Source organism: Leuresthes tenuis, unplaced genomic scaffold (genome assembly GCF_036924035.1).
Source record: "Leuresthes tenuis unplaced genomic scaffold, fLeuTen1.0.hap1 SCAF_17, whole genome shotgun sequence".
Classification (NCBI taxonomy): Eukaryota; Metazoa; Chordata; class Actinopteri; order Atheriniformes; family Atherinopsidae; genus Leuresthes; species Leuresthes tenuis.
In genome coordinates, this window is record NW_027325371.1 from 20,876,077 (window position 1) to 20,893,027 (window position 16,951).

At 40.6% G+C, this 16,951-nt stretch overlaps 1 protein-coding gene and 2 non-coding genes across 3 annotated transcripts; all 3 read right to left on the bottom strand.

Annotated features, from left to right (window-relative positions):
* Positions 1 to 389: 389 nt before the first annotated feature.
* LOC140273106 (programmed cell death 1 ligand 1-like) lies at positions 390 to 13,212 on the bottom strand. Its single transcript, XM_072368626.1, has 4 exons — positions 13,131 to 13,212; positions 12,637 to 12,999; positions 12,094 to 12,206; positions 390 to 536 (listed from the first exon to the last, which is right to left on the bottom strand). Exons 1-4 carry the CDS (start codon positions 13,210 to 13,212, stop codon positions 390 to 392), a joined length of 705 nt encoding a protein of 234 aa, XP_072224727.1.
* Positions 8,119 to 8,192, bottom strand: trnan-guu (transfer RNA asparagine (anticodon GUU)). The gene has a single exon. It is a non-coding gene; the product is annotated as a tRNA-Asn (tRNA).
* On the bottom strand, positions 11,565 to 11,638 carry trnan-guu (transfer RNA asparagine (anticodon GUU)). Its single transcript has one exon. It is a non-coding gene; the product is annotated as a tRNA-Asn (tRNA).
* Positions 13,213 to 16,951: the final 3,739 nt, after the last annotated feature.

Below are 16,951 nucleotides of genomic sequence, written 5' to 3' on the forward strand. Positions count from 1 at the left end.
ATCAGTACAATTTTGTTTTATCATATGAAGGTACATTTTTGTCATGCTAGGTGCACAATTGTGCTTGAACTGGTACAATTTGATGAGTTACAAAAGTGTACTGGCACCAATGGGTACAGAATTCTCTCAAAAAGGTACGCCTGGTGCGACATGGGTTTGTACCCATTTAAGTACATTTCCGTACTTCTATTTTTTACTGTGCAGATGTTCTCTTGTTTGTTTGTTGTTCTGCCCCTAAGTTCCTAATGGCATCGGCCGCAGAGCCTTTAGTGACAGCAGTGAAAACTGCTTCATGTTACCATCAAATCAACACAAGTAGAAGAGAAAGGAGTTCTGTTTCAACTTCATTATTTTGCATTTAGACTTAGTGTATAAATCACATGCCTATATCAACGAGATAGTGGGACACTGGGGCCACTCGGCCCAATGTCAGCTTCATCCGTCTTCAAATAGAGCCAGGAAAACAGTTTTGTATCGTCCACTGGTAAAGCTTTCCGCACACAGAGAAAGCTTTCCGCAAAAACTCGGCCCAGTGTCTGTTTAAATAGAGTTCAAATAGAGTCAGGAAGAGACACTTTATTCTGCTCGCAAAACTCCAGCATGGGACGGGAGAAGGGAACATTGGTTCCACTCGGGCAACGACAGGAATGCTGCTGTTTTGCCCTACCCTTCATTCCAGTTTCCTGAACTCCACGCAGACTCTATTGGCCCAGAACCATACATTGCACGGCGCATATGGTGCCAATTGCACAGCTGATCTGATCTGATCATTATTTATTTACAAAGCTCCTAATCGCAACTTTTATTTTAAATGAAGAGTAAAGAGATTAGTAAAGAAAAGTGCAAGAAAGCTGCGGGAGCTCCCGCAATTTAGGCCTATAGCATCTTAACCAGGGCCGTACGCAGGGCCCAAAAAATACTGAGGTTCAGGGGCATGCTCCCCTGGACATTTTTTATAATTCCGTTATTTAAATCTGGCCATTTTCAGAGTCTTAAAGGAACAAAAATATCATAATAACTTTTAGGTTTATTTGTTTTGTTTGTTATCAGAGAACATCACCCTCATCCTAAATGATTTGCAAATGAGTAAAACTGGAGAATGAATTTCATCAAGTCATGAATTAGGAATAAAAAGGAATGAATTGTCCTGGACCAGAGGGATAATATACTGTAAACAAATGCTTCATATTTCCTTCAGTATTTAAAATAGATACTCAAGCCCTATTACACTATCATGTTGATGATAGTGCCTAATCTGTGAATCTTACACAATACTTCAATTATCATGCATTAAACAGCTGACTTTTAAAACGTATACAGGTCTGGCATAGTCTCTTCCTTTTCTAGTAGCTGCTCTCCCTCTATCTCTGCTCCTCTTCTTGCTGCTTGGCCTAAAGATGAGCTTGGTTTGGCTCAGCCTTTTCCTCCCTATCCTGTTTTCCCTTTAATATAATATATTACAATAATATTGTTAATATTGTAAATTTTTACACTTTAGGCCTGTTGAAGAGTACTTTTTGTTGTGAATGATGTTGTCAGATTGGTGAATAAAATCTACTCTTTGTTCCACCGTCTTTATATAGAAAGTCCAAGATCTTTAATCCTTCCGCAGGCAAGAGGAAACATGGCTCTGATGAGGCTAAAGAACACGAGCAACAATTTACTAAAAGTTTATTGAACTTTTTGCATCGTTTCATTCCAACAAATACTCCTGCAGTTAAAGTGTTCCACACATACGTTATCTAACTTTTTAAACAAAATCACATGTATACATATATTCAGTTTCTATTGAGAAATGCAGCAGAGCACCAGAGTTTCCTCATGTGTAAGAGGATGGAGGTGAGTTTGATGGGTCAAACACACAAAAAACACCTGAGCAGTCAGATCAAGCAGCTTTAAGCAGCTTGGTGGTTTTACTCTCTTTGGCTCCACTTTCTCAAGATGTCCTCTGCTGCGTCCAGAGTGGAGTCCTCCTGTTAGACACTAATTCATATGCTGATGTACATTCCAGCTGTCGTGACACTAAACAGGGAAACTCATCTTTTAACACCAGTAAAATCTATTCATGGTTCTAATATTTTGACCTGTTTTGACTCCCCCTGTAAGCATGTAGTGTTCTAACCCTTCACACTGTGCGGTCAATGCTTGTTCCTTTCAAAAAGGAGTGTATCAACTCTATGTAAGCACAGTGCATAAATATGTACAATAAAAGGGGAAATCAAACCCTCAACAATATCAAAAATACCTTATTTGTCTTTGGAAGAATAACTTTTGAAGAAAATGACCTTTTAATTGTTTCTTATTTTGATAAAAGAATCCAAACAAGTGCGTAGTTTTTTTTTTTCACGTTTTATTTTATTTAAACACATAAATCAATTTAATAATAATTTGTGTAGGATCTTATTCATATTCTTATTTGAATGACACAATAATGCTCTGAACAGATGTGAGAACAATGCACTGATACTTTCAGTCAGTGCAGTTGTTCAGGATGAAAAGATAGAGTCGTACAAAAGATAGATACATTTGAAGTATTTTTATTGATGTTACTGTAACAGGATGTATAGAGATTTCATTGGGTGACTAGTCTTGTGAGCGAAACTAAACGCTGCTGCTACTTTCTCTCTTGATGTTGTTGTCTTTGTATTGTCAGCGATGTTTAGGCGTCATATATTTTTTGTAGCGCCTCCACATTGAAGGCAGCTCTGGTCTTTCTTCTGAGGGGTTAAACTTGTCCACTGCTTGTTCTGGTACTGCAAGTTGAAGAGACAAGTCTTCTGTGGCATGTGAGGGGTTTGATGTTGGAGAGTCCTCTGACTGTTTAGAGGCTGGTTCCATTTCGATGACAATGAAAGTTCTTTCTTGATTTTGCTTTGGAAGTGGTTCCTGGACAACGAAAGGTGATGAAATGTCCTCCGTGTCCTGAGGTTCCTGGATGACTTCAGGCTGGTCGTTCTTTATAATGGTCTCTATCGTCTTTTTGCTTTTGCGCCGATGCTTTTTAGAAGAAACTTTCTCTTTTGGTGGCTCTGAGACATCTTTTGGTTGTGGGACTAATTCCATTTCGATGTCACTCACCAGCTCTGGGACCACGTCTGGTTGTGGCACTCCAGCCTGATGAGCCAAATCTGATGGAATCACTTCCTGTGAGTCTTCAGAAGCCCTTTCTATTTCCTTTTCTTCCACGGGTTCAGAAATCTTCTCTGGTTCCTGGACAACGAAAGCTGATGAAATGTCCTCCGTGTCTTGAGGTTCCTGGATGACTTCAGGCTGGTTCTTTACAATGGTTTCTGGCATCTTTTTGTTCTTGCGCCGACGCTTCTTTGATGTAACGTTCTCTTTTGGTTGCTCAGGGATCTCTTGTGGTTCTGTTTTGTTGACTCCATCCACTTCTGGATTCGATACTTCCACTTGTGAAGCCAGCTCTTCTACAATTATGTTCTTTGGTGGAAGACGTATCTGATCTAAATGGAGTTCTGGGAGGATGTACAGCTCTGTTTTTTCTTCTGGCTTGATGATGACGGATAGAAATACAGCCTTCATAAGTTCTGCCACCTTCTTTTCCTGTGTCTTTGTTTCCTCCTCCTGTGCCTTTAGTTTGGAGGCAAGATCGATATTGGAGGCAGTCTTTTCTTTGAGTTGTTCTTTCAAGCTCTCTACCTCTTTTACAACTGACTGATATTCAGTTTCAGATACTGGTGTTTCAATCAATTCTGCAATTACGTCATTGCATTCCTTGAGCTCCTGCTCACACTTTTCACGGAGATGACGCTCACACGTCAAACAGTTTTCCAGGTCCTTGAGTTTTTCCTCAGAAATGGAGCAGCTATTCTCTGCTGCGACTCTTCTGTCTTTTTCTCGTGTCAGAAAGAAATTCTTTTTCAGCAGCTTAGTCCTGACAATATCCATCCGATGGTATAAATAGTTGATCTTGTCCTTATTATGTTGGTAAGATTCCTGTAATTTTTCTGATCCATAATCTTCGTTGGCAGCAGAGGCATTAGAGGGAATCTCCTCGGTTTGTGAATTTGGAAACTTCCACGTGACGCGACGAACTTTGGAGGCCTGGGGATGATCCTGCACCAGCTGGACGTCCTCGGAATGAGGAGTCACAGCCGCAGCAGAGACCTGGGATTGTTCCTTTTCCAACACGTCCAACATTTCTGATCTGTTGGTGGGTTCCTCCAAACTTTCATTACTGCCAAAAGTAATGTTATATTTGTAGGACGCCTGAGATTGTTCTTTTTCAAACAGGTCATTTTCTAGGCTTGATGTTAAAATTTCTCGCCTGTTGCTGGGTTCCTTATAACTTTCATTACTGCCAAAAGTAATGTTATATTTGTTGGAGGCCTGGGCTTGTTTGTCGGTTTGTGAATTTGGAAACTTCCACGTGACGCAACGTACTTTGGAGGCCTGGGGATGATCCTGCACCAGCTGGACGTCCTCGGAATGAGGAGTCACAGCCGCAGCAGAGACCTGGGATGGTTCTTTTTCCTCTTCGTCATTTACTGTTTGAGGAGACGTGGAATCCTCAGAGGCCTGGCATTGTTCTTTTTCCAACCTGTTGGTGGGTTCCTCATAACTTTCTTTATCGCCAAAAGTAATGGTATATGTGTAGAAATCCTCAGGTAAATCGTCCTCTACCATGTCACACCACTGAAGTGGAGCAGATGATATCTTGGTTTGACTCATTTTGCTTGTTGTTTCTAAGAGTTTGTCAAAATTACTATTTAAGATAGTAACTAAGTGTTGATTTTTTAGACGATGTGAAAACCGTTTGCTGTGACTTTCAAATTTGCTTTGAAAACTGGACGTGTTTCTTCAGATAAACTCCTGACGAACTGTGAAAAAGGAGTGAAAATGTCTGGCCTATATAACATTTGTGATGTCAAACAACATCAGTGGTGACATCAATTGTGATGTCAAACAACATCAGTGGTGACATCAATTGTGATGTCATCATCAGTGATGTCATCATCAGTGATGTCCAGAAGAGAGACTGTGATGTCATCGGTGATGACATCACAATTTAGTGATAAGACTAAAAAAGAGCAATGGCGTTCCGTTCTCAGTCACCATCTTGTGTGTTGTTTTGCTCTCTTTTTCAGTTTTATGATTATACATTTTTAAACTTTTTTTCTGTGAAATCTCAAAATATTATTGTCCAGGTCAGTTTTAATGCATTCATTGTATGTTATGGTACTCACGACTGCTTTCTTCATGCCTCCACTGGAAAATTGGACCTCATTGTGTGATGATCTGCAGGTTTGAAGGCCTCTGTTCTGTCTCTCTTCTGGTCTGTGATTCCAACCACAGATTCTGAATGGAATTGAAGTCCGGATTCCAGAATGTTGATTTTTGTTCTCTGTTAATCACTTGACGACTTCAGCTGAATACTTCATGTCACTGTCACGTTGGAAGGTCCATTTCTGCCAGTTTTTCAGCAACCAGTGTAATGTTTCCCACTAGCAGTGTTTTCCAAGACAGAATAATGTCAGTTTTTAAAATGTTTCCAAAATAAACCTTTTTCCACATTCAAACTGAAGCAGACACCCTTTCCACTTTTAAGATTAGGCTTAAAACTTTCCTTTTTGATAAAGCTTATAGTTAGGGATGGCTCAGGTGATCCTGAAACATCCCATAGTTAAGCTGCTATAGGATTACACTGCTGGGGTTCATCTGTCACACCTTTCCTCACTTTGTTCTCTTTTTCCCCATTTAAAAAAAGCCTCAAAATAAAAGTGATTTTTAGGTGGCTACAATAGAATAGAATAGAATAGAATAGAATAGAATAGAATAGAATAGAAAAATATTTTATTCATCCCCCAATGAGGGGAGGTATTAAAATAGCTGGTGTGGTGGTTAGCACCATCGCCTCACAGCAAGAGGGTTCCAGGTTCGATCCCTGGCTGGGGCCTTTCTGTGTGGAGTTTGCATGTTCTCCCTTTGTATGCGTGGGCTCACTCTGGGTTCTCCGGCTTCCTCCCCCCGTCCAAAAACATGCATGTTAGGTTAATTGGTTACTCTAAATTGTCCGTAGGAGTGAGTGTGAGTGTGCATGGTTGTTTGTCTCTATGTGACCCTGTGATGGACTGGTGACCTGTCCAGGGTGTACCAGGCCTTTCGCCCGATGACTGCTGGGATAGGCTCCAGCCCACCTGCTACCTGACCGACGGATTGAAGGTATAGAAAATGGATGGATGTCAGCAGTCACTGTTAAAAAGCCTTATGGCTGTGGGGACAAAGGACCTCCTGAACCTCTCAGTCCTGCAGCTCAGTGAGATGAGCCTCTCACTGCAGCTGCTCCTCTGTCCTGCCAGGATGCTGTGGAGAGGATGTTTATTGTTCTCCAAAACAGAATATGATTTCCTCCTCATCCTTTGCTCCACCACAGCACCGAGAGGGTCGAGCCTTCTGCCTACCACAGAACAAGCCTTTTTCACCAGTTTGTCCAGGCACCTACAGTTTTTGTCTTAAGTGCAACTCCCCCAGCAGACAACAGCATTGAACAGTGCATTGGAGTGATCAAACATGCATATCATATCTCTACAGACATGAGCCGTCTCAGGAAGAAGAGACGGCTCAGGCCCATCTGAACACTGAACGCTAAGGACAAACTTTTTCCTTTGCGCCTTTGATTATGAGCAAATATATCCAACTAATGTGTGAGTCATTTTGTCATTATCACCCGTCTTGGATAGGTACTGTACTTTTCAGCAGCATTAGATTTCTAAGATAATGCGTCATTTGGAATGTCAGACATGATAATTTGTAGTATATTGGGTCCAAACTCTCTATCAAGGCAGACAGCATGAAGGTATGTTTACAGACTGTGTTTGGATCTAAATGTGTCTTTATTCTGTATGAACCTGCCATTGTCACACTGCTCTTTGTATCAATAATACAGATCAGGACCACTGAGCTCCTGCACGGAATCCCTGATTGTTCAGAAAACATTTAAAGTCAGAGTGAACATTCCCGGTTTCCCCAGTTGTCACTGTCAAATGTGCTAAAGTTGATGTTTTCTTGGCACATTTACTTTTCACCAGGGGAGAAGTGCTGCTGAGCAGAATTTTTACTTCCATAAAGATTCAAGTTACATACACATAATTAACCTCTTGGTGACTGAATGATTAATAGAGGTCCATAATTCATGTATTACTTCAGAAAATTCCTAAGATTGCTGCAGAGCAGCATGATTCTCCAGAGAAACCTCATCTGAGCTGCACTGTCACCACTCCTGCAGCACTCTCTCCAGAAGATGGAGACCTTGTGCCAGTGTAGAGATTCCTGCGGGAGCACCAGAGATATCACAGTTAAAAGTCTCAGATGATAAGGAGTTGTTGGTGAAAATATAATGAAGCATCTCAAAAATGTTTTAACCACATTTTCACATTTTTCTGTGTAAAGGTTCATTATAAAAGAAGAGTCCACAAAGCCTGAGTAGCAGACCAGTGCTTCATCTTGACTTGAGGCATTTCAGGAGAAACTGTCTTGCAATTACAACCCCAGGGAGCTTCCCGCAGAATAAATCTGGTTTTAGTTATTGTCAAAACAGCTCAACTTTCTTTCACTTCAAGAGACCACTGTAATATACACAGTCTCATGGAATACTAATGACCATTTGAATGATAAAGAATCAATGTAAGTAACTAAGATGACTTTATTAAGATTACTTTATTGTCATGTAGTCACACGAAATGACTCTCCGCATCTGACTCATCCAGGTTGGCACCTGTTGAACACACACATGCACGGGGTGACACACTCATGGAGACAGATGCCATACACTGGAGCGGTGGGGCAGCCAATTACAGCGCCCGGGGAGCATGGGGGGTACGGAGCGGCGACATTAGGAATGGAAGTTATTGGAGGATACACTCTAACCACAGAGCCTGATAGGTTGTGGGTACAGTGGGACACGTTACCCCGGCGGCTTTCGATTTGCTACCAAACATACAACTGGTTGCTTAGCAGTCGATAGAAAAAGTTTCCTACTCCGTTGTAAAGGACGGGGCCGGAGCCCGAGCCCGTAGAAAGAGATATATACGCAGACCGTGTTCTGAAGACATGGCAGCAATATGTCTGAGTTACCAACGATCTGTTGGTAAACACACTCGTCCCTGGGTGGGCTCGAACCACCAACCTTTCGGTTAACAGCCGAACGCGCTGGCCGATTGCGCCACAGAGACTCGATAGACAGTGTAATAATTGTGTCTGAAAATCGTTATCCTCCCGAGACCCGGCAATTCATTTTTGTCCTCTGTGCAGGACATGAGTCTGAGACCTCTAAGTCAGGCATAACTTATAAAATCTATCTGAGTCCTACTGTCACTCTCAGAGGACATCCTGGGCTCTGTCTTGATGCCCCAGTTGTGGGGATGTGGCCAACACATCACATGCACTGTCTTTTGAAAATGGCGGGAATTTCAACGTCCACGTTTTACAGCAACAAGAGAGGTTAGTTGAAAATGTTTTGCAGATATCATGTTTCTATTGTTAAAAATCTATTTTTTCTTTAATATCAAAGTCTTTACTTCAATTTAGTAACATTTTTATGAAGACACAGTATTTTTAACCCTTTCAAAACATAACTTCTATGTAATGTCCTTTGTAGTGGACATCAGGACTTACTAACCCCCATTTTTAATACATCAGGGAGCAGAGGGCTAAGTGAGGCAGAGAAGATTTTGCTAAGAGTTGTGGAGGGAGATTCAGATTTGATGAGATGGATGAGGCCCAGAGAGAGGAGGAAGATGAATGTTCAGAGGAGGATACTGCAGCTGTTGAGGAGCCTGAGCCTGAGCCTGAGCCGAGAAACACCCATTGTGTTTTGAAGTTTATTACAGTTTGTAGCAATGGAAATGAGAGCAGTTTTAGTTCACACTCTTGTTCTAACACACACATAGGCACAGTGCACAATCAGTTAAAAACTTGATATGGCAAACTACTGACCATATTGATTTAAATATTCAATAATACATCTGCTGAAAGAGCATTGAACTTATACCTCTCCTTTCTTTATCACTTAAGTTTCAACCCTATTGTGGAAGACAGTAATTCTAATGACAACACTGGACACATCCATCAGAACTGGAAGCCCTCTGACTACTTCCAACAGCACATCGATGACCAAGTTTTTAAAGAAATGTCAGAACGAACAAACAATCAGGAGATGTTGATCACTGGAGGAAGTCTAAAAACCACACCAGAGGAGCTGAAAACCTTCTTTGGCATGTCTATGTACATGGCATGCCTCGGATACCCTAGGATCCGGATGTACTGGGCGACAAAGACAAGGGTCCCAGTTATAGCTGATGCAATGAGTCGAGACAGATTCTTCAAGATCAGGCAGTCCATCAAAGTCACAAATGATCTTGATGTCTCTGATGAGGAGAAGAAGCGTGATCCCCTCTGGAAGGTGAGACCTCTCTTAAACAGAGTGTCTGTTTAATCTGCCTAGGCCAGGGAAGGCATTTGTAGATGAGCAGATAATTCCATTCACAGGCCGGTGTCCTGTACGACAGTTTGTGCCCGGAAAACCAAACCCCACAGGACTGAAAGTATTTCTCCTTGCCAGTCCCAATGGTCTGGTACTGGAGTTTGAAGTGTACAAAGGCAAGAATACGTTCACTGTTGACCAACAACTTGGAATCAGAGGGAATGCAATCTCCAGGTTGGCACAGTCTCTTTCAACAGGAACACACCTGTATTTTGACAGGTATTTCACCTCCATCAAGCTACAGGGTAGCTTGAAAACAAATGGTCTCCTGGGTACGGGGACCATTATGAAGAATCAAATCTCTGCACCATGCAAATCAAAGATGTCAGATGACACCAAACGAAACAACAAAAAACAAGGAAGAGGTAAATCTGAAATAGTTGTTAAAAAACCATCTGAGGTTGCCGTGACAAAGTGGCAGGATAACAAGGCTGTCTTGATGGCCTCCACTGTCCGTGGGATAGAGCCCCAGGACAGTTGCATGAGATGGTCAGCAAAAGAGAAGCTCCATGTTACTGTACCTCGACCAGCTGTTGTAGCTGAATACAACAAAAACATGGGCGGCTACGATTTGTGCGACCGCATGATCAGCTTCTATCCTATGTCAAGCCGCACAAGAAAATGGATCCGTACAGTCCTGCATTTTGTTGACCTGGCAGCTGGATCGAGTACAGGTCAGACCACCAAGTCTCTGGAAAACCAAAGAAAGAGAGGCTGCAGTATTTCGACTTCAAGCTGCTGCTGGCTGAGGAGATGATTGCTCAGGCACAGGGAGATCACAAGGCTGACAATGTGGCCAGTGACGATGAAGAGATGAGTACTGATGAAGAGTACATTCCAACAAAGAAGAGGAGGCCTGTTGAACCTCAGCCCAATGCCAATGTCCAAAAATACGGGGCAGTCCATTTGCCAAAGATGGAGGAGGCTTCTCATTCATCACGGTGCAGAAGAGAGGGATGCAAAGGAAAAACATCTGTCAAGTGCATCGAGCATAACATGTTTCTGTGTGTTTCAAAGGCCAAAAACTGTTTCCTGTTGTACCATTCATGATACACTGTGATTTGGAGCTGTGTGTGATGCCGTAAATTTGAGTATTCAAACATTGTTGGGTGTTCTGCTAAGTTTACATTCTTGTTCAAATGTTTATTGTGGGGAGTACCAGTAAGGATATTCCAGTAAATATGTGTTTATTTTGGTGCCATGTTTAACTAACCCTGTTTGGTAGTTTGAAGAGTTGACAGTGAGAAATTGCGATAGTATAGGTCAGACAGAAATGTGCTGATTTCCTCCCTCATGTAAAATAGCCAGATCATTCAGATGTCTTCATCTATTTTAATGTTTATGAAATAAGAAGATTTTTTAAAAGAAATCCACATGAAAATGAATTCGGTATTATAACATTACATCATTACATTTTATATCAAACAAGACCCGATGTCCACCACAAGGGACAGTCCAGAAAAAATAAATAAACAATGTTTTTGAAAAAAAATTGTTGCAGTATGTTTCTTTCAACCGCAATACTTAAATTATCATAAAGATATAAAAAAAGCAAAACTTTTTTCCTCTTGGTCTCTCATGGCATACTAATAACCATTTGAATCAATGTAAGTAACTAAGATGACTTTATTAAGATTACTTTATTGTCATGTTATCACACGAAATGACTCTCCGCATCTGACTCATCCAGGTTGACACCTGTTGAACACACACATGCACGGGGTGACACACTCATGGAGACAGATGCCATACACTGGAGCGGTGGGGCAGCCACTTCCAGCGCCCGGGGAGCATGGGGGGTACAGAGCAGTGAGAATAGGAATGGAAGTTATTGGAGGACCCACTCTAACCACAGAGCCTGATAGGTTGTGGGTACAGTGGGACACGTTACACCGGCGGCTTTCGATTTACGACCAAACATAGAACTGGTTGCTGATAGCAAAAATGTACAGTTTGGTTGTGAAGGACCGCAGCCCATAGAAAGAGATATATACACAGACAATGTTCTGAAGACATGGCAGCAGTATTTCTGAGTTACCAACGATCTGTTGGTAAACACACTCGTCCCTGGGTGGGCTCGAACCACCAACCTTTCGGTTAACAGCCGAACGCGCTGGCCGATTGCGCCACAGAGACTCTGTCACAACTCAATTAACAATGCATAATATGAAAACATATCACCGAATTGTTATCACCACAGAGACCACTTCCGTTCATGCCTTCCAGCTGTGTGAGGAGCATTACTGCCATCTACTGGACTGATTATTAAGCTGCTGGAGTTTTTCCTGCCGCAGCCTCTCAGGCACTGATAATGATGCCTTTTTCTCTTCTTCTGTGATTATATTTGCAGAATACTTTACAGAGTCCTCTTAGTCTCTATTCAGATGTTGGTCCTCTCTATCTTTCATCCAGTTTGTTTGTCTCAGTACATGAAGACAGTCTGAGAGGTGAAAAGGTCAGAGGTCAGTCTGGATGTGCAGGAAAAGCAGCCTCATGGAGCTTCAGGGTTCTGTTAAATAACTACTGAAGTTTGCCCTCTTGTTATTGGATTATGTTAAACAAAGACAAGGGAGTATAACCAGCAGAGCTACTGCATGTACTACTACTCCTATCACTTCCATTGCAGCGTAGAGTCCGATCCCTCCTGAAATGTCTGGCTGTGGACTCTCAGTCGGTCTCTGAGGTTGGGAGTGATCAGCAGCTGCTGTAAAGGACAAAACATGAAGGTGATTTATGGAAACAGAAAACATTTCCCTCATCATTAGTAGCTGTTAGTAATTCTTCATCTGCTGTCAGAGAAACTGTTGTTCTGCTGCATTTTGTCTGTTTTCTCTTCATTTGCTTTGAGTTTTGGATTTTGTGTTAACAGCTGACAGAATAAAATGTTGTGGATACTGTTCATATGTATGAGTCTATATGAACAACACAACAACACAAACAGAGACTGTTGGTTCTCAGCTACTTTAAACTCTGAGCTGGATAAACTGTGTTAGTTCTGTAGTGGTTCTTCATGGCTAACTACTGGAACATCTGAGCTTTAAATCTCATGTTAACTCTCAGCAGGAAAAAACTCCAAATGAACAAGAACCAGCAGTAAAAATCTTAAGGAGATTAAATCCACGATGTGAACTCACCAGTGACGCTGAGTCGACATCTTCCAAAGCTGAAGCCACCATCAGTCTTCACTTCACACACATACAGACCAGAGTCCTCAGTCCTGAGCCTGGACACATGAAGTCTGGTTCGTCCTTCTCTGAGGGCGTCTTTGTCACTCTGGACTCGTCCTGCAAACTGTTCATCCTGAGACTCTGACACCTCAACACCTTCATGAACATGATACAGGAATAAGACTCTGTGATCAGTTATCAGGTTCCAGATGATATACAGGGAGCTCCAGGAGCTGTCAGGTTTGGATGTGAACATCCACTCCAGAGTGATGTTGTGCTTCTCCTCTGCCTGATAGGAGCTCTGTGGCACATTCACTTCAAATGTTGCTGCTGAGGAGACAGAGAGGGAAAGAGAGGAGCAGACACTCTTTCACATGTGATAGCAATAATCTGCACTATCTAAGCAAACACAGAAGATGATCAAAGTATTTGGACTTGATAAAGTGAAGATGGAAACTGACCACAGACACATGAAGTGAGGATGATGAGCAGCAGGATGCTGCAGATCATCTTCTCCCTGTGAGAGGAGACGTCGTTGAGCATTCAAAGTTGTGGGTCGAGGGAACACGTTGCTCTGCAATTCACCGTGTCCTCGGTATTTTTTAAATAAAAAAAAAAATTGCTTAAATTGTGGTGATTTTATATTTGAAGAGCCAAGAGTAGCGCTGTTTAATAAAACAGTGGCCCAGTTTGGGCATACGTGCTGCGCGTCATCAACAACCTGCACTGTCTATATGGTAACTACCACACACAAGTCGAACTTTGATGTTGTTACCGTGAGTGAGTCAGTCAGTCTCACCAGTCACTGCAAGAGGAGCACATCAAGCTAAAAATGTAGGTGGAGAGCAGTTTAAGTGGTAGATGACCTTGAGAAAAATGTGGAGATATTTTTATTGCAGCCCAGCGTACTACTCAGATAGGAAGGACACATCAAATCAAAGTTTCATTTTGGTTAAATTTCCACCGGTTGAGTCAACATTCATTTTGCGACTGAAATGTCAGCGACGTCTTCGATTGAAAATGAAACGTTTATTCAGTGTTGATTTAAATCATTTTATGTGGTAACTTGCCCTTACTTCATGAGTCACCATAATGGTCCTTCAAAAAGCCTCAGAATGCCCCATTTTTACCTTAAATTTCAAAAGCTCTGCGCCGCCCTCAGGGTTTTTTAAGATTTCTGTCACATCTGAAAACATGATGTTGAAATGGTGTGTTGTTTTCATTTCTATCAGTTTAGTATCTGACTGTGTTTATATTCTTCACTAAAGGGAAAACAGGATAGGGTGGAAAAGGCTGAGCCAAACCAAGCTCATCTTTGGGCCAAGCAGCAAGAAGAGGAGCAGAGATAGAGGGAGAGCAGCTACTAGAAAAGGAAGAGACTATGCCAGACCTGTATACGTTTTAAAAGTCAGCTGTTTAATGCATGATAATTGAAGTATTGTGTAAGATTCACAGATTAGGCACTATCATCAACATGATAGTGTAATAGGGCTTGGGTATCTATTTTAAATACTGAAGGAAATATGAAGCATTTGTATACAGTATATTATCCCTCTGTCCCAGGACAATTCATTCCTTTTTATTCCTAATTCATGACTTGATGAAATTCATTCTCCAGTTTTACTCATTTGCAAATCATTTAGGATGAGGGTGATGTTCTCTGATAACAAACAAAACAAAATAGGCCTACAAGTCATGATGTTGCTTTTGCTCCTTAAGAGTGACCAGATTTAAATAACAGAATTAAAAAGATTTCCAGGGAAGCATGCCCCTGAACCCGCCTAGGAGTTCTGACTCATGACCTCAGTATTTTTTGGGCCCCCTGATCACATTCATATTATTCTGTTAGTATCTTTACCTCATATATTTGTATTTATCTTTGTAAATTTTTCCTTTGCATATCCCCCCAACTTGTTTCCTTCATCAGAATTTCTCTTTTACTAGGTAAACTTGTTAGACAGCACTGCATACATTTTCATTGCTATGCTGATGATACTCAAATAAAGAGTTGGTCTTAATTCAAACCAAACTGAAGTTGTTGCCTCTGGGCCTGAGTGCTTCAGGATCAAACAGTTGCTCTAGATGACATTTGGCTTCTGGTACTACAGTGAGGAACGTTGGACTTATTTTTGACCAGGATCTGTCCTTTGACGCACATATAAAACAGGTTTCTAGGACTGCTTTCTTTCACCTTCGTGGTATTGTCAAAATTAGAAACATCCTGTCTCAGAGTGATGCAGAAAAACTGCTCCATGCATTTGTTACTTCAAGATTGGACTACTGTAATTCTTTATTAGTGGGCTGTCCCACAAATTCTCTGAAAAGCCTCCAGCTGATCCACAATGCTGCAGCCAGAGATCTGAAGAGAACTAACTGGAGAGATCATGTTTCTCCAGTTTTAGCTTCTCTTCATTGGCTCCCTGTTAAATTCAGAATAGAATTTAGAATTCTTCTCCTCGCATATAAAACCTCTTAATAACCAAGCACCATCATATCTTAGATATTTTATGGTGCCCTATTTTCCAAACAAAGCACTTTGCTCTCAGACTACAGGTTTACTTGTGGTTCCCAGAGTTTCTAAAAGTAGAATGGGGAGCAGAGCATTTTTGTCCAGTTAAGTACCGAAAAGGCAATGATTAGAAAACAGTTTAAGAGGCTAAAATGGCTTCTGATACTGTTATTTTTCTCACTGTTGATTTTCATGTTGTGAAAGGTGATAGTGAAGGTCGGTAAATACATCTGTATGAAGGAATTTGTGCTCATTCAAAGATGGTATGATGGGGGCATGATATATTAACTTTTTCGTTATTTATGAATGCACCTTTAATTGTTTCACTCTTATTATAAGCTTTCGGCCTAATTGTTTTTAACATTAGTTTTGGTTAAAATTTTCATAATCAGGACACCCCCAGTACATATACTTGCAAATAAAATATCTATATACACTGTAAAGATCCATTGACAGTCATTACCCTCTCAGTTTTTTGCGCTCATTGAATGAAGCCACTTTACACTTGTCAGCATGCTTAAAAAAGTGTTTTTTTCATATACTTTTTATTTAGTGATTTTTGAGTAACATTATTCATGGATAAAAAAGTGCACTTGTCAGCATATTGGTTCTTTACCACAGGTGGTCTATAAACTGTTAGTTATTACAGTTTCAAAGCTGTGTTTACTGTATTATTATTGTATTAAAGCTGTGTTTGTGGATGTTATTAAAGACAATCTTTAAAAAAAATTTGATATAAAAGGAAGAAAAATAAAAAACAATTGATATAACTGAACTTTCAACTGTGTTATCACCTTGAGTTATTACGTTTAATTGTAATTCAGATTATTTTAGGAGATTGGAACCTGTCTTTCATTCCTTTTTTGATATTTGAGGCAGATTGCTAAGTAAGTCAGATTGCTGTTTAAGTATATATAGCTTAGAAATGCTAAGTTAGTCCAACTTAGATACGTGTGTTATATTGACTAAACAGAGTAAATTTCACATGCAATGATTTAGTAGATTAAAATAGTAATTCTGAGTTGGTCTTTACTAAGTCGAGTGTACATCTAAAGTAAGTTCAATCAAGTATACTCTACTTAACCTATTTTTTTTAAGTGCAATCTGTTTGCATGCTTGTTTAGGTAATGATAACTAACTGGATTTTACAGTGTAGGTGCTTGCAGTGGTTTCCAGCATGGAAATCACAAAAGAGTATGGTTGTCTCTCAGAAATGTTGTGCTGTGATTCATTTGTGTGTTCATTATATCCAAGCAGATGAAAAATGACTCCAGCAGTTTATTGTTTTCTCTCTCCCACCTGCTTTCGACTTTCAGTCACAGTCTGGGTTTTAAACACTACGCATTATTCTATTTAAAATGCCTTCTTTTTTTTTAATTAAAACTGTTTTGTGCAACATGTTCTGCTACACTTTTCATGAGAATATAATTACAGATAGTTCACAGCTTTCTTTAGTGAACACACCATGTTGGACCAACACATGACAGAAAGCAACATTTCTTTCAACCGATTAAGAAGCCTATTCACAAGTTCAATGAACACACAAAGTTGAATTAAAACTCTCTCTCTCTAAAAATGACCCAAGAGAAAGAAAATAAATAATTATAATCATCATGGTCATCATGTAGTTATTAATAAGTTATATTGTTTATCATAACTAAAATGGATTTATTCTACATCAAACTGAAAGCAAAACTTGTCAAAGCGCACGATGAATGGAATTTTTGCCAACAACCCTTTTTCTTTTAGGAGTGTTCTGCATAGTTAGCTTTC

What these genes read in the sequence shown, in the direction of transcription:
- LOC140273106 (XM_072368626.1), bottom strand. Translation starts at nt 13,212, where the DNA reads ATGCTCAACGACGTCTCCTCTCACAGGGAGAAGATGATCTGCAGCATC. An exon ending in CCTCACTTCATGTGTCTGTG is followed by an intron (nt 13,000 to 13,130) that starts GTCAGTTTCCAT and finishes CTGTCTCCTCAG; the next exon opens with CAGCAACATTTGAAGTGAAT. An exon ending in ATGTCGACTCAGCGTCACTG is followed by an intron (nt 12,207 to 12,636) that starts GTGAGTTCACAT and finishes TGTCCTTTACAG; the next exon opens with CAGCTGCTGATCACTCCCAA.